At 44.1% G+C, this 24736-nt stretch overlaps 1 protein-coding gene across 30 annotated transcripts in view; it reads left to right on the top strand.

Annotated features, from left to right (window-relative positions):
- The window catches only part of MAGI1 (membrane associated guanylate kinase, WW and PDZ domain containing 1), a 349049-nt gene that overhangs the window by 293576 nt on the left and 30737 nt on the right, over positions 1-24736 (top strand). For all 30 annotated transcript variants that reach the window (XM_075762367.1, XM_075762366.1, XM_075762362.1 and 27 more), the window contains 3 exons: positions 95-277; positions 1351-1971; positions 19097-19128. In XM_075762367.1, the coding sequence (XP_075618482.1) occupies positions 95-277; positions 1351-1971; positions 19097-19128 (836 nt within the window). The remainder of the gene's footprint in view (positions 1-94; positions 278-1350; positions 1972-19096; positions 19129-24736) is intronic.

The raw sequence follows: 24736 nt of genomic DNA, 5'->3' as shown, positions 1-24736 counted from the left end.
CTCTGTGTAGTTGTGAGAGCGGGGAGGGGCACAGGAAAAACAGATCAAACGCTCTTGCCTGCCTGTTTATAGATTTTCCAAACTTCCTACACAGGAAAACCTTTTTTCACACGAAACCCTTCTGAGTTGAAAGGGAAGTTCATCCACACCAAGCTAAGGAAAAGCAGCAGGGGTTTTGGCTTCACCGTTGTTGGAGGGGATGAGCCGGATGAATTTCTCCAAATCAAAAGTTTGGTGCTTGATGGCCCTGCAGCGCTGGATGGCAAAATGGAAACAGGTACCGATGCTTTGAATCAAAATCACCACCGTGACTTTGGTTTATGCTTTTACAGCTGTTTTTATGTGCAATTCATAAAGGACTGTAGTCATCATCCCCTTTTTGGGAAAAGACATTCAGCTTTCTCATCAGCAAGCAGGGAAGTGAGATACGTTGAGGGATATGGTAAAAATCTTACAGCAAGGCACTTCAAGTGCTGGAATTTCACCTCAAATGTCAAAATATCCAGCTGGGCCTCTGCCCCTCTGGAGAGGAGCCGGCAGTTGTGGGATCCCACATCAGGCTGCAGGTCACTGCTCCCTGCTGCGGCAATGGATGCTTTATTTTTGTAGAGCTGCATCACTGTGGGTTTGTGTATCTGCCATGCTGCTCACCTCATCTCCCAAACTGCTGCCAGGGAACGGGCGGAGGAGTGGTCCAGTTTGCATTTCCCTGTGTGGAGGTGCCAAGGGCTGGTTGGGTTTTCCAGAGATCAGGCCCAGCGTGATGAAATCCTGTTAGGATTCACCTGAGGTCACAACTCCTCACTTGCAGGTGGAGCATCACAACATTAAACATCCTTGTGTTGCAGCCCCAGTGTTAAAAAATGAATCATAACTTCATTGATACCTAGATTTCAGGCTGAAATATGTCTCAGACATGACACGTGGCACCATATTTGAGCAGTTGGTATTTGAGAGCCTTCTGTTATAGCTCTCATGTGCTCTCGGTTTTGTTTCTATCATATGTCAGTGTAGCACAGTGTATAACAGTGAGAGCTGGGCTTCAAAATAGCTGTTAAATGGCCATGTACAGTCATTGGAATTTATTAATTTTTTTCATGAGCCAATTCCATTTTCACTTTCAAAAATGTTTAGGTACATAAAGGCTTTATGCAGTGAATCCGTCATCTACAGATAGTTCTTGCTTTCCTAAGTGTCACAACTCCTTTTCCTTGCAAAGTTACTTAAATGCTACTTTTCACCTGTGAGTGGCACCCGTGGATGCTGCAGATCAGCTCGCGGGCTCTAGTCCTCACCTTCCCAGGTGCACAAAACATACACGTTTGGTATATCTGTCTGTATCCTCTGCAGGGGACGTCATAGTCAGCGTGAACGATACCTGTGTGCTGGGGCACACTCACGCTCAAGTTGTGAAAATCTTCCAGTCCATCCCCATCGGTGCCAGCGTGGACCTCGAACTGTGCCGAGGCTACCCCCTGCCCTTCGATCCTGATGATCCCAACACGAGCCTGGTTACGTCCGTGGCAATTTTGGACAAAGAGCCGATCATCGTGAACGGGCAGGAAAATTACGACTCCCCGGCGAGCCACAGTAGTAAAACAGGGAAAGTAAATGGCACAAAGGAGGCAAGACCCAGCAGCCCGGTTGAGGTCTCCTCCAACGGACCCCATGGTTACCCCAATGACACGGTCTCTTTGGCGTCTTCGATAGCAACACAACCTGAACTCATAACTGTGCATATAGTGAAAGGGCCTATGGGCTTTGGGTTTACTATAGCAGACAGTCCCGGTGGGGGCGGCCAAAGAGTGAAACAAATTGTGGACAGCCCACGGTGCCGTGGCCTGAAAGAGGGTGATCTTATAGTCGAAGTCAACAAGAAGAATGTGCAGAGCCTCACTCACAACCAGGTGGTGGATATGCTGATTGAATGTCCTAAGGGAAGCGAAGTCACATTGCTGGTGCAGCGAGGAGGTAAGTCTTCAAAATTGCTTTAAAACGTTTCTTCTTGAAATTTAAAAAAAAAATAAATGCACGTCACGAAAAACCTGCTCTCCTAAGCTTCTCTGTAGAAATGGCTTATGTCCTAAGGTACAGGAACTGTCCCAAGTTGGCAGTTGTCATGTCACGTAGATGGTTAAATTATTTATTTTTGATGCTGCACTGGGGGGATTGTGCTTGTAGTTCCCACGTGCACATGCACTACACATGTCTTCTGGTTGTGCACAAAAGGGTGGTGTGGTTACATGTATGGTTACGCCTTTACTTACATAACAAACACTGATCTCATGCTTGTAAAACTTAATTATTTTAAATAGAACATGGCCATTTCCTGAGCTGTTTTGGGAGATGGAAGAGGCTGGTAATACGTTCTGTAATTTGCAGTCTTCAAAATCAGATATCTAACGACTTTTTCACTGTGGAAGGGTTACACTTGGGATACAGTTGGGAGTGGAGGAAAGAATTTAAACTTCTCCAAGTTGTAAGCAATTGAAATGTTACTTCTGGACATGTTTATTTGCTGCACAATTGGGAGCTGAGCTCATTTTCGGTTGCATTGCTGAGAGGCTACCAGTGGACACAAAAACCTCCCTACAGGCAGTATGTCTGCATCCCACATGGGAGCACGGATGGTTGGTAACCCGTCGATGGGGTCAGTCCATCCACACGTAGTAAGTGTAAAGCAATCTGAGGTAGCACACCCCACCTCACGTAGCATACTGTTAGTCTGTGGATTAAAATCACTGGAAGAGTTAGTGTCAAGCTCGCAGCTGTTGAGTGCGAAGTCAGGAGCAGAGTGGTCAGCTCTCCCTCTCTCTGCTCTGGCATCGGCAGCAGGGATCGGAGAGGGGCAAAGCCCCGGCCCCGCTGCGCTCCCTTTCCCATGCCGCGGGTTTATAGACAACAGGCACATTGGTGCCCAGCGCCTCGCCGGGACAAGCACGCTGCAGGGACAGTGTTAAGCTGACAAGTAGGTGCCGAACGCAGCCCCCAGCCAGCCCTGGGAGGAGCGTTTGATAGAAAAGCACTTTTCTGATGCCTTTTCTGAAGTGTTTTGATTGTAGTAGTTAGCAACAAAAGGCAGTCTGTTTTAATGGGGGACAAGCTGCTTTCTGAATTTGCAACTCTGGTTTGTTGTTTTTAAAGACCTATTTCAAGGAATTGAGGACATTGATTTGGCAATTAATAGCAGCTCTGGAGAAAGCACTGCCTTTCTTTTACTCCTTCCTTTCCAAGTGCTTACTGTGGTTTTGTATTTTGAAAGTAAATTAAAAAGTAGAGTAAAGAATAGATTAAAAATTCTCCAATTTTCAAAGTGTGAGTTCCTTAAAGACTTCCAATACTACAGAGGTTTAAAAAATGTACGGCGTTCTCATGATTAATATATGTACTATGGAGAAAATATGGTTGGAAGAAAAATAGCAGCTATTATTAATTCTCCTGGAGAGCGCATATATATCTGGTAACACCATACATTAATTATTTGAATTGTGGCTGACATTTAATAATCCTCCTTATGCCTTGAAGGCATAATGAAAAGATTTGATGAGAAAATAAAAGCATAGTTTTAATAAGATAGTAAATAGCTCCCTGGTAATCTTGCTGAATCTCTCTCTCCTTTTATTTAATCGAGATACTAACCAGATGTTGAGCATTTGCTATCACCTTCCTAGAGAGATACTACATCAATCTCCTTGAACTGCCTCCCCCCCTCCTTCAAGGTCCTGACATTTCCATCTGAGCATAGAGCACTTGCAGTTCCAAATTTCACGCTCTCGTGGTACCACCAGAAACTGTGGTGGCCCTGGATCCACAGTTAATCATTGAAACATGTTTTTCTTCACATCCAGAAGAAAGCTGGACCGAAAGGCACTCAGGTTATGGCACGGAAGCCGAGCAGAATACGGACAGCAATAGTAGCCCCAGAATCAAAACCAGGCAGGTTTGTTTAAAGCTTGTGAGATGGAGCTTGCTAAAATGCACCCAGCCCTCAGTGCTGCTGCGTGTGGGTCCTTTCTCCCGTAACTTTACCTCGTGTTACCCCTGCCAAGTCTTTTAGCACAAGTACCATCCCCAGACAAGGTGTCGCTATATATTTTGGTCCGATTACAGAAACGTCTTTGGCTCTGGTGTCTGATAAGCTCCTTCAGGGCTCTCGAAGCAGTTCCAGTTCTTCTTCAGCTTCACTGTCAGATGTCCTTTCCTCCTCCTCCCTCTGGTGTCCGGTGAAGAAAATGCTCAGATGCTGTCAGGCATCCTTGCATTAGCCTAACATTTGCATTCAGTCAGGCTTTGCGTGAAGCATCCCTGCAACACTAAGGCTGGTGTTCAGAGCTGTCGAAAGGATTTGTCAGAAGTGATTACTAATCAGGCAGAAAAATATCAGAAGGAGATGTGTAATATACGGGAAAAGCTCTGCCTGCTCCAAGCTACTGGTGCACTCCCAACAACGAGGTTTAATTGTTAAAATGCAAACCCCCAGCTGCTGAGAGCAGCCTGTAAAATATTTACTGTATTCAGCTGAAGCGCTGGCTTAGGGGAGTGGGCAAGTCCTGCCGCTGCCTTTGAGTGAGGAACAGAGGGGTGATTTCAGGAAGGATGAAGCTGAAATGCCCCCTCTGTGTGCTCGGCTGCTCACGTGTCATCTGAAAATAATTTGTAGAATCATACAAGATTGGGGCGGGGGATAAAGACATTAAGAAAGGGACAGTATCAGGTCATTGAGATTTGCTTCCCATGGACAACATAGCGCTGGATAAAACTCACTGGGCACATCTCACGGTTTGGACCTCAGCACTTGAGGGGTACAGGAAGGATGAACTCTGTGCGGAGGCAGGGTGCAGAGGAGCTAATTGGGCAAGACCAGATTGGAAAACGTGCTTTTGCCTAGCAAAAGGAATGGACAGAGAAGACAAAATTATTGTCTCTATTAGGTAGAAGAGACAGGAGATACTTAAAGCGAAGAGAGATCTTGGCTGAAGAACAACCGGGTGTTGTTGGGCCATGAGTAATTTAAACTGTAAATAAGAAGAAAGTGCCAAGCCATTAGAGCCTGTAAGTCAAGCTGGAGGAGGCATAAAGCCTTTGCTGCCTGAAGGTGAAGGCAGCACGTTTAAGGGGATATGACATGGTGCCTGCAACAGCAGAGGAGACGCTTGATAACCCAGCAGAACCATTCAAGGGCTGGGTACCTGAAAGTAAACCAGCGCTACTGGTTACGAAATGCAGAATTAAGCATATGTTTTTGTCCCTGCACTGCACAATGTGATTACACATTTCAGTTATTTTAAAGAATAATTGTTAATAAGGCCACAAAATGCATGCCTTTATTATGAATATTTGTAGCTGAAAAGGTTCTTTTAACCTTGTACCTACAAAGTACATGAAGTACTTTTGTCCTAAAAAAAAAGGAAAGGTAATAATATTTGCCACTTGAAATCCATTTGTTATTGAAGTCTTGTCTACACACAGTAATCAGCTGAAATGAGCAATTCTCAAATACCTCTCCATTCTGCACAGATTCTATTCATAATAAAAGCAACATTTTGTCAGAATAATTTCCCTGCTTCCTAAGTGACTTTTATTCCAGGGAGTGGTGTCTGTGCTGGGACAGGTGGGCGGCTGTTTCAGAACAACTTATTCTGTGCTGTATTTTTGGGGGGCACTAAGGTCTAACATTTGTTTCAGTGAGAACATTTGTGTGTCGTATTGATGTATTCTGTGAATTACCTCAGATTAAACAGGATTATTTTTCTCCTTTTTTCCTCCTTTTTTTTAAAGGTCAGTCTTCATGTCATCCTGTGGTGGATTGACCCTGGCTGAGGGCCAGGTGCCCACCAGAGCTGCTCTATCACTCCCCTCTTTCATTAGACAGGGGAGGAAAGGTACAATGAAAAAAAAACTTACGGGTGGAGATAAGGACAGGGAGAGATCATTCTCTAATTATCATCACGAGCAAAACAGACCGAACTTAGAGAGGGAATTCATCTAATTTATTACTAAGCAAAACAGAGTAAAGGAATGAGAAATAAAACCAAATCTTAAAACACCTCCCCCCACCCCTCCCATCTTCCCGGGCTCAACTTCACTCCCGGCTTCAACCTCCTCCCCCCCTCAGCAGCACAGGGGGACGGGGAGTGGGGGTTACGGTCAGTTCATCATGCGGTGTTTCTGCCGCTTCTTCATCCTCAGGGGGAGGACTCATTGTTCCCCCGCTCCAGCGTGGGGTCCCTCTCACGGGAGACAGTCCTTCACGGCCTTCTCCAACGTGAGTGTCCTCCATGGGGTGCAGACCTTCAGGAGCAAACTGCTCCAGCGTGGGTCCCCCACGGGGTCACAAGTCCTGTCAGCAAACCTGCTCTGGCGTGGGCTCCTCTCTCCACGGATCCACAGGTCCTGCCAGGAGCTTGCTCCAGCGCGGGCTTCCCACGGGGCCACAGCCTCCTTCAGGTGTCTCCACCTGCTCCGGCGTGGGGTCCTCCACGGGCTGCAGGTGGAATCTCTACACCCCCTCATCCTCCCTCCATGGGCTGCAGGGGGACAGCCTGCTTCACCATGGTCTTCACCACAGGCTGCAGGGGGATCTCTGCTCCAGTGCCTGGAGCACCTCCTGCCCCTCCTTCTGCACTGACCTTGGTGTCTGCAGATGTTCTTACATCTTCTCACTCCTCTCTCTGGCTGCAAAAGCTCTCTCTGTTTTTTCTCTTTCTTAAATATGTTATCACAGAGGCGCTGATTGGCTTGGCCTTGGCCAGCGGCAGGTCCGTCTTGGAGCCGGCTGGCATTGGCTCTATCAGACACGGGGGAAGCTTCTAGCAGCTTCTCACAGAAGCCACCCCTGTAGCCCCCCCCGCTACCAAAACCTTGCCACGCAAAACCAACACACATCCAAAAATACTGTGATTGGTTTGTGTTCCATTCCAAGAATTAAGCTGAGCAGTTTTCATGCAGGTTTGAATGGACAGTTTTCCTTCAAAGCTTTCACAGTTAGTGTTCACCAGCACCTTTATTCACCAGAAGGTTGAAAATAGCATAAATCTTGTGTCTGATCTACGTAATTCCCTCGAAGAGGAGTTCCCACTTTGGTCCAGATCAAAGTAAGAGCATGCAGGTGAAATGTCACTTACAGGTCAGGTGCAAATCAGTGGAGTTTCTAATGGCTTTCCCTAGTGCCAAATTCACATTAAGCTGGGGAATGGAAATCATTCTTTTGAGAAAAATATGATATATATGCTGGAGTTTCAAAACAAAATGTATTTTATGGGAAGAAGAACCTATGCAACATCTACCTGTCTAAACGTCCGTCAGTGGGCATCTGAGCGCTTCCCTCCATGTAAAAGCAAAGTCCATAATAAATGTTCTGTTTATGGTTCAATTGAGTGGAAGGTGCTTGTGGGGAACGATGAGGTAGGTGGAAGTGGGGAGGGGCCTGTGCCAATAGTCCGGCTCGTTCAGTCCGTGACTCTGTGGTCTCAAGGAGGTCCTTGTGATACATATGGCTGTACAAAGATTTGCAGCAATGGAACAAAACTATGAAGCTCTAAAGCAATAAACCTATTAAGTCTCCTTAGCTAGATGGACCTTCCCTTGCTGTTCCAGTGATGCTCTTGGCATGTGAGGGTAATTAACCTCCACCACTTCCCATGGAGAGGAGTTCACTCCTCCTTCTTGTGCTGGAGTTAGCTGCTCTGGACTTGAAGGCTTTTTCTGTAGCCTAAAATGGAAGGACATTTTTTTCTTTCTCTATTTATCTTGTGTCCATGCCATTGGAACATCACATAGTAATATAAAGATACGTGTCTTTTTCTCTATGCTGCTTGCTGCAGCTCCAGGCTCCCTGAAGCCGGGGTAGAGAGTTACAAGATCCTTTAGACACAGTGGGAAAACTTTACAAACAATATATCAGAACAACTTATAACAACTTATAACAATATGATTGAAATCAGATTGCTCTTTGAGATCTAGAGTGTCAAAATACAATGCTCAGGCATAAATGAGCAATGGCATTGAGCATTAAATATCTGAGCTGAGTGAAATCCCTTGCTGCTGCTGGTTTCAGAGGCCATCTCCTCACTACTCCGTTCTGCCTCCACCATGAACAGCTATCAGTCTGAATTTTATAAGCAAAAATATTGTCTTTCTACTTGTTTTTCAAGATCTTCTCCCCCCACTGAAATGAAATTTTCCCTTACTGTCCTTACCAGAAGTGTTGGAAACGGATCGTTTAGTGGTAAGAGCCAAACAAAACAAAAAAAGCAGTATCTCACAGTGTTGGAATTAGAGCTCCTTTTCAGTTGCTATCCCTAATGATGTAAAACTGTGGTAATTAGAGCTGCAATCAGCTATTCAGCGCAGACTTGAACTCTTTTGAACAAGCCACTCACTTCTGTTTGCCCTTTAGGCTTGCAGTGAAGAGTGAGTTGAAAGTCATGCCACTTAAGCATCTAGCTGCCAGAAAATTTCAGACTGTCTTAGCAGCTGCTGAAATAGAGAAAAAGTGAGTCCAAACTGCATTTAGGACAAAAATCACAACCTGGGAATCATATGACCGTTACCACAGAGCGTGTTTGCTTGTGCCAAAGCTTCTGGAAAGGGAAGAAAAGGTCACCATTTCCAGCAGCATTTTCAGTTCCTAGTACGGAGGGAGCAGAGCATTATACTGGGGTCTTTGTCCCATCCTTGGATCCGTAGGAACTCCTGTGGAAATCTGTCTCGCTGAGCACAGAGCTGCTGGTACAGATCGTCTAGCATGCCACCTTTATGGTTGGTTTTCTTATTCTACTCCCCAGCCCACCACGTTGTGGCAGCTTCTTCCCTGACCCAAAGCAGGAGCAGATCTAATTCCTCTCTGCCATATGGTATGCTCAACTGACCTCTATATTCTTTGAAAATCAAATTTCAAGTCACCTCTTACCTTCTGTCAATGACCACCAGCTCCCAAAGCTCCCAGTACCTTCTGCTCAGGTACCTTCCATCAAATTTGCTTGTTGAATCTCAGCAATTTGTAACTCAGTATAAGTTATTTTGAGCTGTACACTGAAAAATACCTGATATTGTAGTGCAAATAATACCATCCAGAAATAACAGATGGGGGGATATTTTTGGTAGCCCATAGGCAGCCCTCATTAGTTAATAACTTTTATTTAAAAAATCAGAATCATAGTATGCTTAAAGAGATAGATGTCGACGTGTAATACCAAGATTTGTTTTTCAAGTTCATTACTTTGTATTCTATGGTTATTACTTTGTAATTCCAGAGTTACAAATTTCCCAATTAAATTAAGAATCTCATTCGGCATTTAAAAATCTGTCTTAATTGCCTGGGAATAAGGGAATCACATTAGTAAAGTTTTTAAGTTGGTCTACGAACTACACTGAAAATTAAATTAAAGTTTTTTTAAAATGTTTTGCAAAGTTACCTTTCCATTTTCTGGAAGCAGGGAACCCTGGTAAAAATACATTGCTGAAATACTCATTCAATACAATTTTACCACAAGCGGCCTCGTTTCCATGAGTTATGTGCAGGGAAGGAGCAGATCTGGGGGAACCTTTGCTTGGGAGTAGTTGCATCTTTTTTTCCAAACCACCAAGTCACTCTTTGTTATTCTGTTCTCTCTGTTAAGTGAAATTATATTCTAACAAGGCCAAAAAAGCTGATGAGACTTTAAAGCAAGTTTAAAGTGATTTTGATGTCACATTTACTATTCTCTTACAGCCTTATTCTGATTAGGGACTAGTATATCAAGGAGCAGATAGAAAAATGAGATGAAGTCAGGAAAAGATGAAATAAAGGAAATGTTACACATTTTGATATTTTTAATAAGTTTGAAGTTCATACCTCTTATTAGAATTGCTTATGTGCATGTATTTCAGTCCACTGTGCAAGTTAATTTTCCTCTAAACAGCTCTGGAGTCATAGATACGCCTTTTTGGGGCAATGCTGTGTATTGTTATGCATCACCATACACTGATCACTGGTAATTGGTTTTGTAAAGCAAGCTAGCAGGAACTTGTTTTCTCTTTGTGATAAAAATAAGCCAAACTTAACATTTAAAATCAGGTCGTCTTATAAATAATGTAATATTTTGGGATTACGCAGTGTTTTTTCTCCTTCAAAGTGCTTTACAGGTGTTAATCTTAGTGACATTAGCCGTTTGTTTTTGATGGTCTGAATTTGCAAGCTTTGGGATAACTGTGCTTACCAAAAACATGAAGGGGGGAAATTTTGGTGTTGCTGAAGTCCATGGCAAGGCTCCCATTAGACTCCAGGAGGCAGCAGGGTTTCACCAAGGTTTTAGATGCCTACAAACGCCTGCAGCCACAAAGTGTAGTTGTCGGTAACTTGTTCAGACACCAAATAGTTTGCTGTGCGTTACTAATGTTCATACAAATAGTGCATTTGCGGGAACTAATTAATTAGCATTACCAGGTCATGCTGGAGTTTCTCAATGCAAGGCATCTGGTTGAAATACTAAGCGACAAATTCAAATATCAACCTCAAAAAGCTCAAGTGCTTAAAAATCCTATGTTAAGCTCCCAAAATTCCAGATATAAAAATACCACATCGGAGTTCTCTCTGTCTTTTTATTTCAAGCCTCTGGTATTCACATTCAATTACTTTTTCTAAACCCTGGGAGGGTAAGAAACTCCAAACAAAGCACATTGTCATAGGAGCATCTGACTCCAAAACCAACAGCTTTATAATATTACAGTTCTGATAATAAAGGAGAATTGGCATCGCTGGTATGTGGACATTTTAATTGCTTGCAGAATTTCCAGCTCTTACTGGTGTGATGCATGCAAAGTGCTGACACTAATCTGTTAGTCATTTGAGGCACAAGTGTTTTCCCCTCAGCTACCCTTCATTAACTCCATTTGCACCGATTCTCTTCTAGAAATGAGTTAGCAAATGAAAAGATGCCTGTGAAATCTGCTTTTTGGGTCAGCATTAGTTTTACATCAGTTGCCCTGCATTTTTGTGGCAGCGTGGCCTATCTATGCTATAGCTTGTGTCCCCCAGATATATGTGTCATCTGAGCTCCAGAGTGGCTTGGAAGGGTAAAATAGGATAGAACAGTTGCTGATTCATTGCTTGGCATTTTGTTACACATTTTGCCTTTATTTCAAGGGCTGTGATAATTTCCTAAAGTTTTGAGATACTTCAGGAAGCGTCCTTTAAGGCCGGGAGGAAACCTGTACTTTAATTATTAAGGAAGTGAACAATTAATGTATTTGGAATAACAAAATAATTTCGGTTTTGCGTAATCTTGCATGCTGGCAGCACAACGGCGGTGGTATGCACGTTATGCGCACGGCTGCCTTTCTGCAGCAGGGAATCTAGATCTGCTTTAAAATCTCTAAGAAAACCAAAGCATTTGCTGAATGCTGGAAGAAGAAAATGTCTGAAATCTTCCCATCAGGATGTTTTATTGCATGAACCACCTTATCTTGCAGAAAGCAATAGGCTCTTAGATGAGAACAAAACAGGAGGTTGCTTAGCAAATGAAAGATGAGAGCTCTGAAATTCTTCCTAAAGGCTTTTTTTTTCTCCCTAGCTTGAGGTTTTGAAAGTTGGCTTTTTTTCCCCCCCTTATGTTTTGATTTGGTTTTGGTATTAAATACTGAAGTGGTATAAGTGGAGCAACTCAAACCCACACAGTGTTGTTTTATATCAAATGTGATGTGATGTAACACAAGGTGGCACAGCAGAACCTAATACTATGCACTAGATAAGGCAGATTTAGCTAGAGATGTGCCTCCCACATCTTCATCGGGATTTGCACAGCAGGAAATGGAGCAGACTTGGAGCTGTGCAGCAAGGAGGGTTTTATTCCACCCAGTTTTTCCTCCTACCCTTGCATACTGCCTGGGTGGCATTTCAGTGTGCATGTATTTTTAAATAATGGGGTTTTATCAGCCACGTTGCAGGTAGGCGCAGTGGCTGCTGGTCTGATTTGCCATTATAATAACCAGTCATAACAGATTTAATGAGGTATCAGAAATCCAAGAAAGGTCTTTGTTTATCGCTGTAATTAAATACATTTGGAGAGTCATTAAAAGCAATAGCGGGTGGGCAAAACTGAGAAGAAGGATGGCTTTGTGATGGACTAGTCAATGGTTTTGTTCTGAGACAGATTATTTTTAAATATGTATCCTCATGTCTCTAAGTCTCTCTATTCTGAATTTAATTTTTTTTCCATTCTACATTGGGATTTTATGTTTATTCATTTTCATGGTGGTTTTTTTTCATGCTCAGGTGAACTTATTTTTGTGATGGTGATAGTAATTAGGGAGCTAACAGCTGTAAGACCCTGTTAAAGCGGTTTCTTTTGTGCCAGAAGACCTGCAACGTACCATGAGTTGGTCTTGAGAAGTTGGCAGGGCTTGTAGAGGAGGCTGAGCTTCAGGGAGATGATGCAGCTGGCTGAGGATGCTGGGGCAGGTCAGGGCCGTGTGGTTGGGGGCACGTGAAGGTAATGGTGGGGATGTGGTGGGTGAATATCAGTTCCCAGAAGTTTTGACTCCATCCTTATCCTTAATGGTTAGGTTTGGAGATGTACAGTTACATACTTGGAGGTATATTGAGTTACTGATCTATTTTTATAGAAAACTGTATTTTAAATCAAATGAAGTAATGTTTTGTGAAAACATCTGCAAATCCATTGTCCTGTAGTAAAGATTTCCTGCCTTAGTGTGCCATGTGTGCATGTGCACCCCTCAGGTTGAATCTGGCTAAGCGTTCCATAAATATTAGCTTGTTATTAAGGGATGTTATTTATTAATAGCAACATCAAACCAATGCCAAGAGGGCCCTATTTGTAGGGGTCCCCTTTGTGCAGGCTGCTCTCCAAATATGAAATACGAGAATCTGCCATAAGCCACGCAGGTTTGAGCATGTGGATTTACACCTTGTAATAGTCCTGTGATAAGTCTGAAGACAAACACCCTCACTGAGCAGGATAAATACAGATGTGACAATAGCAAAAAATGGTTTCTCCTCTACCAGTGTTCTCCATGCTGAGGTTGGAGGTGGCCCGTGAGATTGGCCTTGAGGTGCTGCTGCCCTTCGGCACCCACGCGGCCGTGCCACGGGATGGCCAGCTGAGGAGAGGGGGTTTGGGGCTGGACATCTTCAAAATTGCAGCATACCCAAAAAATTGTGAGATGTGCTCTAGAAATATATATAATACATGTGTACAGGCACACACATATGTAAAAAGAACACAGAGATTTCTAATTACTTTCCAATTCTGGTGTTTACCATTCATGAGGTTTCAGAAATTTAATGTCTATGTACATATTTGTTTAAATATTAACAGAGATTTTAAACTAAGCATATGACTCCAACAGCTCAAGCTTTAGGAAAAACTCTTCATTTAATGAACTTCAAAATAAAAATATAAGAACAGCTGATGTTCAACCATAGGTTAGATGGGTAATTGTCATACTAATTCTCAGTTTCTTTATTATCTTACTGTCTTGGCATTAGCATATGTATCTTACTACATTGTTAAATTTATATTTTTGTAGTAATTAAATAGTATTTTATTAGCCTGTATCTTCTTTATCACTTCTAAAATCAATTCTGGTTTGAGATGCTGAAAATATGACGGAGACTTCAATTACGAGGAATTGTTTAGCTTCCTGACCAAAAATGACTAACTGGGGCTAATACCATTTAACATCTTTAGAGCATCTAGAACTGAAATTCTTGTTAATGACAATAATATACTATGCCTCATTATGTTTTTTGCCAGTGCCAATGGGTTAATAATGCCGGAGATGGTCTCTTGAAAACATCCCTTTCGTAGCATTAGCATTGAACATTAGCATTAGAAACGTGGCATTTTTCACTCTATTTGGTAGTTACCAAACTTGATTTATGGCAGGGCTATATTCCTGCAGTGTAAATTATTCTCTCTCTTAAAGCTTGTATTGCATAGCTAATTTTTTTTGCTAGCGCAGTGATACTCTTGTTATGCAAATCACGATGATGAGGAGAAAAGTTGGGCAGGGACAAGGTAGGGGGGTTTCTTGATGGTGCTCCTCACGCCTGTATAGGCTTGCCTCTCTTGCTGCAAATTATTCTGGTATGTTTTCTTGTTCTTTCTCCAGTCTGGAAAAGATCAAGTTCCATCTATTTTTTTAGATAATATTTGTTGTTTATTAGAAATTCTTTGGCAATGGATTATATAGAATCAAGGGGACTGCTTTGTCACCACCATCCTCCCGTCCCCTGCCCCCCCCCCCAGCAGCACTAATGGCCATTAGCGTTAATTATTTAAAGTTCCTCGTTTTGCACACAGAAAGCAGTGATTAATGTGCAATGCCGGGTACGTGGTTGTGTACCCCCTGACTCCAGTACTTTACCCCTCATCTTTCCAAGTGTCTGTTTGATACAGCCTTTGGTTTTTATTCAGCACACTGTAAGCAGCACTGTTTAGAAAGCTTGTGGGGTTTTTTTTTCCAGGCAGGGGCATTTTCTCTGTAAATGTTAACCTTGTGACTCAGTCTGAAAGGTTTCTTTTCCTGTGGTTTTATTCATCTGCCGTTAATTTTCAGCTGTTGTGCATTCTGGGCTGCAGACAACATAATGGTGAAACCAAATGGGTGACATTTTCACTTAGGCTCACCTATGGCTTTTTTTTGCCATCGGATATGGACAGTCCACAAGGTGTCCAGACTAGAAGTGTTAAGCAGTCATGAGATGTGAAGATCTAGACACAGTTATTCTTTTCCTTCATGTGCAAAAACACCCCAAACCTGAAAAATGTTGAGTAGTAGCCACAGATGTTGTAAGAAACAAGGTGATAGTCTCGCTTCTAGACCGTCTCTTTGCAATTTCAAGCGCCTTTGTCTGATGGGTAGATTGTGCAAACTAGTGCTGAATTCTTCTAACGTCAGTTGAAATCCCATGGAAGTTTTTTTTTGGTTGGTTGGTTGGTTGGGTTGGTTTGGTTTTTGTTTGGGGGTTTTTTTTGTTGTTGTTGGTTGGTTTTTTTGTGGTGGAGGGAGAAGTGTTCACCCCAACTGGCCTTCACATAACCAAGCTGTTCAAATGGGTTGACTGGATGACTCCTGTGGTGCCTAGAAACAGGTCTTCCTTAAGATTCAACTTCTGATTATTTTGATCCACTGTCTCTAAAACGCGGGACTGTGGAACAGGGCATGATGTGTCTGGTGTCCATATAGGCAATTTTTGAGCATTTGTGGCCTTCTGAGCTCTCACCAGAATCAGGCCCATCCAGGGTATGGTATGGATTTGTAGTCGCATTCTGTAAAAATGTCGCTCAGTAAAACAGAATTTGCCATGTGTTGTGGTCTTCCCATGTCACTTTAGTTGCATAAAGACAAAAGATTTGAGAAAATGGACCACTTAGCGTCGCAGTTTTGTCCCCCATGGGTTCTTCCATGAACTCGTCGTAGGTAGGGTTAGGGAGCTTACAGCTTCCCAGCTCCAAATGTTTTACCACACAAGACTGCAAAATTAACACATGCCAAATAATGTGAAATAAGCTGGGTTGTGGCCTGACTTCATGGACCACATCACTCACAGCATACTACAGTGTCACACAGCAGAAATGCTGCAGCTGATGGGTAATGGCATTAAGAGTGCTGAAGTCATGGTACAAAACTTGCTTAATGATTTGCATTTTTTCCCCTATGTTACAAAATGTAGTTGAGCAGATGGATGCAGCCAGCTGTACATAGAGCTTTAGGGAGTACTGGGGAGAAAAGAGAGAGGTTTTTGTTAAGATAAATGTAATAATCTCTGTGATAATTAGTTTAATTTAGATCCCTGCATCTGACTCATTTTTGACTAACCTTGTATGAAGCCTTTCTTGCCTTGCTGACGAGTCTGTGAATTTAGTTTGATTACAATCCCTTTTTTTGTGCTCATGGATTGCTCACTGATCACTGATATTTTTCATTAAGCAGTTGCTTTATTACATTGTTATTTAGAGGGGAGTAATTTGTGTTTTCTAATTAATTTAATTCCAGGCACATTTAGTAAGTAGCTACAATGAGCCCATTCAAGGGGTTTTAGGTCATATTGACATTGTTTACCAGATGTGCTCGTTTGTTTTAAAACACTGTTAACTCTGTGATGACGACAGCCCCGTTTGGTTGCTTGATTCTTCCACCTTCTCTAATCTGCACCTCCAAACCCCCCCAAATTTAGAAGATGCATTTCAGGTAGTAGTGAGAGATGTCCATAGGCATAACATCACAGAGGAATTATATTGCAAACAGTGTCGATATAAACTATTACAACTCCATTATGGGATTTGAGGGCAGAGCAGCACAGAAGCCTTTTGGCTTCTCTTAACCAGGGATGTGAATGCAGTTTCTCCAACCACTAAAATACTGGACAATGCCAAAGAGATGCAAAACTGGGTGTTAAGTCTGGGTGTTAAGTTTCATTTACCTCTGAAAAACTTGCAGTGAGGGTTCAGGAGAGAACGGGGCAGCCAGGAGGATGAGCATGCCAAGCAAAGCACGGCATGAGATGGGACACATTAATGTAATCAAAAGATGAATGTTGTAATTCACACTTGTCACCATCCCAAATTCATAGGCTCGGGCAATTGTTTTTGCCAGAAGCTTTTTGGAAAAGCTCGGCGTTTTCTTGCTAGTGGTGCTCCCAGCATTTGGGGGTTACTCAAGCGCTTTGTGTTCATTGCTGTTAAATACTATATCCATTCCATCATCTGAGCATGAAAGCTCCATATTATACCTATCATTTGCTCATTTGGCCTGCTGCGTCAAGAACTGGAGTTTTAAAATGAGACCCTAATTAGATGGATAAATAACATTTTTACAGCAAAATGTACAGGCAGGTTATTCCCCTGACTATAAGCTTGTCCCGTGAAAAAATACCAACATTTGTTAACATGTTCTGCAGTCGCTTATTTTGGTAAAAAGTCAATTACTGCTTGTTCTGCAGCAAAGTCTAGCACAGAGCAGTGACACTATAAGATTCATCGGCCTCTGAAGGACCCGCCAGACAATGGCCTTGATGTGTTTTCCATTATTTTTCAACTGTTCTCCATCTTTTTTGGATTGGAACAGCCAAAATTAATGACAAACTTTGAAGGAAAGGTTTGTTCAGTAGTTCTTACTGAGTAAATTTTAACATTTAATGCTTGTGATGTAATAAACTGAATCCTGGTACAATTTGAACCAACAGCCCAGCTGCATCTCAGCTTTATTTTTCGTGGGGAACATTTAAATTGCTGTAATACCTCTTCTGGCTCACGTTGGTCTGTTGAGGGTGCGTGCATGCATGGGGATCTGTGCTACCTATTGATTTAATAGGAAAGAGCATCTCTTGGAAAGGGAGAGTAAACGTGTGTGCATGGATGCGGAAGGGGAGACAGAGAGAGGGAGAATCTCTATTCGTCTGTTTATCTCTGTGATAAATGATGCCTGTTAAAAATGTGACTTGCCATGAACATTGTTAGTGCTTTCCTCTTTAAGTGTGTTATACAAACACAGTCCACCATCAGCAGAAATGAAGCTGCGGTCTTGATTGTTTAGTTCAAACAGTTTTGATGTTTCATTGTCCCTCGATCAATCACTGCCTGGAGGGGTATCAGCTATTGGCTGGGAATGCATCAGAGTGATGTGCAGAGCACAGATATTCCTCAAAAGCTGAAAATATTTCATTTAAAATACTCCAAGTATGTGAAATATATGAGTTGGCATCCGAGTCTGTGAACAGGCAGCGAAGTGAGCTCTGTTTATCATTTTTAATTGTGGCTCTTCCCTATTCAGAACTAACATCTCCCAAATTACCTTAAAATGAGCTGCTTCCCAGACAGATTTGTAATTCACTTGCATCGCTTATTTTATTCTACGTGTAAAAGTTAGACGAGGGCATGGGTTTTAGCACAAACAAAATGCATAAAGTAGAAAACATAATGCAGCATAAATGCCACATAAATCACATCCTAAAGACAAAAGCAGATTTCAAACATCTGAATTACTGAGCACTTAATGTGGAGTGTAATCTTCTGGTTTGGTTTATGTTTGTTTTCTGGAGTGCCACACAGAGCAAAATATGGGGAGTTCCCTCTCCTTCAATAGTGGAGGAGAAGGAAGGTGATTTGCAGAACGCCCAGGAAAGAGCTTTTCCTGCGTTGTAGGTAAATCCCCCAGCCGAGTGTCTCCTTTGCTGCTGGGAATTGAGCTATGTGCAGAAGTAGTTGATAGGAATCCCACTTGATTTTTCTTGCTCATCACAGAGCAAGAGGCTGCTCCAAAATGCAAAATTGTCCTTGAAGAAACCTTCTCTTGTGTCCTCCCAGTTGTTTCTTCCTTTGTATCAACTGCAACCCATGTAAGCCCCCCTTCTCCAAGCTCCCTAGCATTTCCCCCCCAAGGGTCGGGACACTTGCAGTGCTGTTTTCAAGCCTCAGCTCTCTGAAATTGTAACTAACAGATAAAATCTCCGGCTTCAAAGATTTACACCTAGGATGGACAGGTAGGAAAACGTGTGTTTTCTCAGTAAGATTCACATTTTTAGGGATAAAAGCTTATTCCTCTGCATGCTTTTGTTTTCCTTTGCCCAGCCTGCGTCTCCCGGCTCAAGCCAATGCACATTTGCCTTTGAAAAATCGATTTCTAGAGAAATACTTTTTAAAAAATCAACCTGTTTCCCCTGCGCCGCCGCGATTGGTCCGATAAAATCGCCGAGCCGATCGCGTCAAAAGGAAATAGCCTCGGCTTAATTGTAAGCTAAGTCTCCCGTAATCCAGGGGAGCATTTGAGATTCTGCCCGAGCGCTGGGTTTCGGCGGCCGCTGAGGGCTGTGGGTTTCTCTCCCAGCCTCCCGGCTGCTGCAGCACAAGTCAGCATAGCTAATGCAGATAGAGCTCTCCCCCCCGCTCCCTCTTCCCCGCTCCCGTCTCTCGCTCGCTCTCCCTCTCCCTGTGCTTTGATTCGATATGAACAGACTGGTAACTCCGATGCGAGAGCGAAAGCTGACATAACTCTGCAGATGGCTACGTTCGGATGATACACCTAGGGATTTTTCTTTAAGGGAAGGTAACGTTTAGATGCTAATGTTTATTTTTCCCTTGTTGCCATTTTTCAGGACTGCCGGTCCCAAAGAAGAGCCCAAAGTCGGTAAGCACTTTTCAGCTGCTATTTTTGTCTGTCTGCTTTGAAGGAGAAAGGCATGAGTTCAGCTTGTTTTCTTTGTGGGTCTCGATTGTTTTAAGTTGTCTTTCTGTTGTGCCCATGATTACCTTGCACGGCTCCCGCTGCATGGGGAGATGAAAGAGGAATGCAGTACGGAAGGGGGACTTGTTTGCAAATAAAGCCTCAGGTTTACAGAGCCTCTTCCCTGACAGATGAGCTTCTCTGTCATTTAACTTACCAAAAAAAAAAAAGCTATTGTTTCCTTTTGGAAAGATGGGAGGCTCCACCTTCGTGCCAGATAACAATTCCTGTCGGGTGCTCATAGGCACCAACCTTTTCCATTAACTCCCTGAGTTTTCTCAAGTACCCTTGGCTGAATTATTAACAGAATGGGAAAGCATGCACCTTGTTGAGAGAGACAAAGCACAAACGGAGCATGATCACAGTTCCCACGGAATACAGTTAGCTGTCCGAGTGCTCGCTCTGGAGGCATTTTCAGACTGAGCAGGATTGTGCTGCAGGTGTGAGATTCCTTATTTTTTAAAAAAACCCAAAACAGAACGGTATTCTCTTGCCTTTCTGATCTTATTTCCATGTAAAGCTGTAACCTCGATGACTTGTTAGCTAATAGCATGGAAGCTGTGATCTAAAGTATCATTAAAGCTCTGTGCATGATATTGCGGAAGAAATTAACGTGCTATTTGTATGCAACAAAAAGAAATGTTTTATTTTTAAAGGAAATGGAATACTTAAAACCTGAAAGTTTCCAGTTATCTGTTGACAGGAAGGGGAAAAAAAGAGATTTCTCTCCCAATAGCTTTGGGGAAGCAAAGTGAGTGAGGTCTTTGCCGTGTTGTAAGACGGTGCGAAACTTCACCGACAGTCCCCGACGGGTGCCAAAAACTGCAGCTGGGCGCAGCTCACCTCACCGCAAACCTGAGCGAGAGGTTTATGAAGGGGCTGAGCAGAAGGCTCCTGCTTTTAATACAAGTTCTCTGTTCATCCAAAAAGAAAGCCCTGAAATAATTAATGTGATTCTGATGGCTTAGGGCAGCGCTGATTAAAGTCACGTGAGCCCGGGCCTCTACCATTGTCAGCTCGCATTAATGTTGAGAGGCAGAAGTGCGGGGTGTGCTCCCTCGCAGATCACAGGCATGTCAGACCCTGCGCGCTCGCTTCTGTCTCATACGCTGAGATTATTTCAGCCTTCGGTAAAACAGAAGCAAGCGTGTAAAATACGTACGCGTCTGGCACGTTTCTTTTATCTGCCTGCACTTTTTTCCCTGGTTGGAGCAGGAGTCACTGCACTCGATCCGGACTCCAACTCCTGTCATTAAACCGGCCCCGATCGATGAGTCTCGGTCTTTTCAAAGCACGGAGGCTCCCACTTTCCCACACGCACATTTGGCATCAGGAAAAGAGGGATCCGGCCGTGTCAGACACCTCTCTGGTTGGCAGTGATGCACCATGAAAATCTGAGCACCATCTAAATCCACGTCAGGATAATCCTGCCCTGGAGAACAGACTGCTTGCAAACAGGTGTAGCTCTGCAACAGCAGATTTCTCCCTACTATTTGCTTTGACGAGCCAGTCAGCCTTGGGAAAGCAGTCCCATTCCCTCGCGTGCCTCTCCTGAACCCCTTTCACCTTGGTTTAGGGTCCCTCCAGTAATTTTTACTACGGCCCTAGGCGGTGCTGTTGCCTCTAAAGCGCAGGATTCACAAAAAGCAGAGTCTCCTATTCCCCCTGCCTGCACACCGGATCATTTGCATTGGCAATTAGCAGTGATGTTTTACACTGCCGCATTGTGCGGCAGCTTTAATGACCGACGACCGACCGCTCTCGGAGGGGCAGAGCAGAGCCTGTCGGAGCCAGCACAGCCGCTTCTTCATTCCCAGGCATCCGTGACGTGCAACCCTGGAGCAAAGTGCCTCTAGGCACCCCTGTGCAGAGGAGGAAACTGTCCTTGGGGCCATCTGGGATAGATTTACACCAACACCAGAGCTTGTGTGGCTACGGCGATGGTCAAAAGCATAAAAGAGTGGTATTGCCTAACACGTTCCTTCCTTGGTTTAGCTGCAGGGCTGGTGTTTGGCTGCAGGGCGGGGGGACCCGGCCCTCTTGGCTGTGAAGATTCCCACTTGCTCTTGTCCTGGCAGAGGAGAGCCAGGACCTGCCCCACTGGCACGCTCCTCCGCTGGAATGCTGTCTCGCAGCTCCCTGCCCCGGCATTTCCCAGGGATGGTTTGCTGCACTTGCAGCTATTGGGTGAATGTGGGTGCTGCCGGCTGAGCTGTGCACCCACGGGCTGTCCCCAGCGCCGTACGAATGGCCATGGGGCTTGGGTTGAATGTGCTGCCTCTTTCCCCAGCTCCCTTTGCCTGAAGCAGGGGGACTGTTTTCCAGCATTCCTTGATGAATAAATTGGCTGCAGTTAGGACAGCATACATCCCGGCTGGGAGTAGCTGGCCCAATCTTGTGTTCGTTCTTTGCTTCTTCTGCTGCATCGGGGAAAACGCGAGCTGAGGTCTCCATCCTCCTCTGCTTTGCTCAGTGCAGTGATGAACCCTCTCTTGTTACCTCGCGTCCTTTCCCAGAGCCTGGACATGCTCCTGACTTACGCCAATGGCTTTCTCTTTCTCGGACAAGCCCTATTTTTAGCTATCAGCCCCAATCTCGTATTCCCGAAAGGCCAACTTCAGGCTGTTGGGTACCTCCCGGCTGGGAGGAGATGTGTTAGCCCCTTGGGGAGTTTTTTCAGTGTTGGAGCTGTGACACCATCTGGGAATATTTTGCTCCCTTGAGCTCAGTTTTCCTGGACTGTATTTTTTCAGCCTGTGTGTATCTTCTGATGAGCTTTGCTCTTTTTCTCATTTTTTAAGGAGACACTTTCAAACTTGGTGGAAGAGCCAAATTAGTAAAATAAGTTTGCGGCCGTACATGGGACTGGGCACTTCCAAGTCCTTTCTTCCCCCTTTTCCCCCACCAAAGATACACTCACAGCAGCTCTCTCTGCTGCTTGTTTGTTTTCAGCCTCCCATTGATTGTTCTTTAGATGAAAATGGATAATATTTTTGAATTCACTGTCTGCGCTCTACATTTTCAGTGTGCAAGTTCTCTAGTATAGCAATTTTCCCAGCAATTATCCTAGTGTAACATAGATGAGAACAAACTTTCTTTTTCTTTTTTTTTTTTTTTCCCCATGTTGCTTGCATCAAAATACTCCACAAGGGGGCAAAGATTCCCATTTCTAGCTCAGTTTTCTGTTGCTGCCAGGACCAGCTTCCCCAAAATGCTCTAGAGCACTAAATCTGCAGCTAGATCCTCAGAAGACAGGATCACTGCAGGGGGAAGAAAGTGCTAAGGTCTTCCAAAAATCTAATTTTTCTTTTGGGTGTAAATAAGTACATTGTCAGCATAGCTGAATTGTGGCCAAAAATGCAATTCCTGTGCACAGCCTGTCCCTGACAAGAGACTTGCCACCTATTTCGGGTGGATAGGCAGCACTTGGGGCTCTGCTGATATCCTTTTTCTCAGGAGGAGAAGTAGGTTCCATAGCATCAGTGTTTATACGACACGTCCCTCTTCTTTCAGAGACCATTTTTTTTCTCCCCACCTTGAAATGCAGTGGGAGGAAACCACAGCAACTCTTCCCCCTTGCAGTTTAGTGCCTGGAGAATCCCTTGCCAAAGGGCTTTGGTGTCCGTTTGTGCCGCAGGACATGCTCCCTGCTGCCGTCGCCTCTTCTGCTGCGGGTTTCTCTCTGCCTGACACAGACATACACAACTGCTGCTAATAATTAGTGTCCCATCTCTGCCTGCAGCCGCCTCTCAGCCGGGTCACGGGCCTTGGCTGTTTTAGCAGTCACTGTACAAAGTAATATTTAATTACTCTTTCATTTAGCATGAATGACAAAACTGCTCTCTGCTATGTGGGTATCTGTAGCATTTTCCAGGCACTTGGTGACTTTTGTAAGCAGTTTTTCTTCTGTCTCCTTTTGAAGCACAACAGCTTCAAGCTCCCTGGCTCACATCACCTGCGCTGTTTTCTTCCCTCGCCGTAATCAGAGGACGATGTAGTGCTCAGTGTGGGCTCTCTCAGCCTCTCTGCTGAGGGAGAAGCTGCCTTTCAGGTTGGCAAATGCAGTGTCTGTGGCTGAAAACGGGTCTGCACAGTGCGGGGGGACAAATCCTGGCAGGCTGATGCATGCCCAAACCCTGAGCACTGCTGCCCCCTCTTCTGCAGCGATTGCCCCCACAGCTGCGCTCAGAAATCCAAGCCACACTGATGTTCCTGTTAACCTCAACTAGTGGGGAAATCGCAACTGGAAAAGACCTTCTTCCCAACAGTACCTTTTCTTCACCTTACGTTTTGCAGGATGAGCACTGCAAAGTTTCAGCAAGGGCGTCGGGAAGCTGACACAGCACATGCATCCCTAAACTGCATCTCGAACCTAGGGCTTGGGTAGGGCACGAGAAGCTCCAGCTTTCCACGTAGTTATTTTTTCATGGCTGCAATACAGTACCAAGGTGATTATTTTTTCCCATCACCTGTATTTAAGTGTGCAGTCTGCCTAAATGGACTCAAGGTTGCCATTGTAGTCTTGATTTCTAGGCATTTTTGGTTGAGAGAGAGTGTTTCTGGCAAGCTATTTATGCTTATCACCAGTTCTGAAGCAGACCATGGACTCTGGAGGGTCAAGGGTGCTCTTGCTGACTTGGGTAGTTCAGTGCCCCATGCTTTTGTCGCTACTGTCAGAAGCCTGTCACCAAACAGCGCCGTGCTCATCTGGCCCTGATTTAGCTGCCTTCCTGCCCACGTGTGAGCTGGTAGAGGCGGACAGTCAGATCCAGACCCAGGAGGATCGGCCCTAAAGCTAGGAATGAGTCAGTAGACAGAGAAGCCAACCTTTCATTGGTGTATCATCAGCTCAGGTCTCTTGGGAAAGCTCCACCTTTGCACGAAGGCACAAACTTCTTCATCTGGGCAGTCCCCATTGCAGGAGCAGCGTGGAGAGCAGGGCGATCAGACCTCTGCAAGTTGTGGTCCTGCTGATGTGCTGAAGCTGTTCCAGCACATCTAAAATTTTGGCCCCAAACCTTTTTGGCCTCAAACGTTCTTGGCCTCATCTGGTGATGTGAAATTCAATTAATATTGTCTTGAATTCATTTAATTACATATATTCATTATTTTCAAGGTTGTGTTCCCCTTTCTCTGTTCCCCTCTTCAACTCCTAAACTGAGATGTTTCAGGCTTTTTAAAGGAGTTGTTTGGAAAAGCAACTGTCCCTCTGAAGAAGCTTTCCCGTATCTCTTGCAAAATATCTGTGTATTTGCAATTGCAACTCCAGTTTAATTAGAGGTGGTTTTGCTTGAGATATGCTGACACTTCCATTTGCAACCCAAATACAAAACAGAATTCATAGTTTGTTCGATATTTAGACCTTTCGTATCATAAAGTGAGAACATTTTTAAAAATTGTTTCTTTTTAAATCAGAAAGTTTTCAGAGAGTCCTCAACATTTCCCCAAGGGCTGAATAAAGCTTCACATTTTAATCCCTGTACTCCAACTTCTGTAAACCAGCTATTTCCAG

This window comes from Balearica regulorum, chromosome 10, assembly GCF_011004875.1.
Source record: "Balearica regulorum gibbericeps isolate bBalReg1 chromosome 10, bBalReg1.pri, whole genome shotgun sequence".
In the NCBI taxonomy this organism is placed as follows: Eukaryota; Metazoa; Chordata; class Aves; order Gruiformes; family Gruidae; genus Balearica; species Balearica regulorum.
This window is presented reverse-complemented; position numbering and strand designations above follow the sequence as displayed.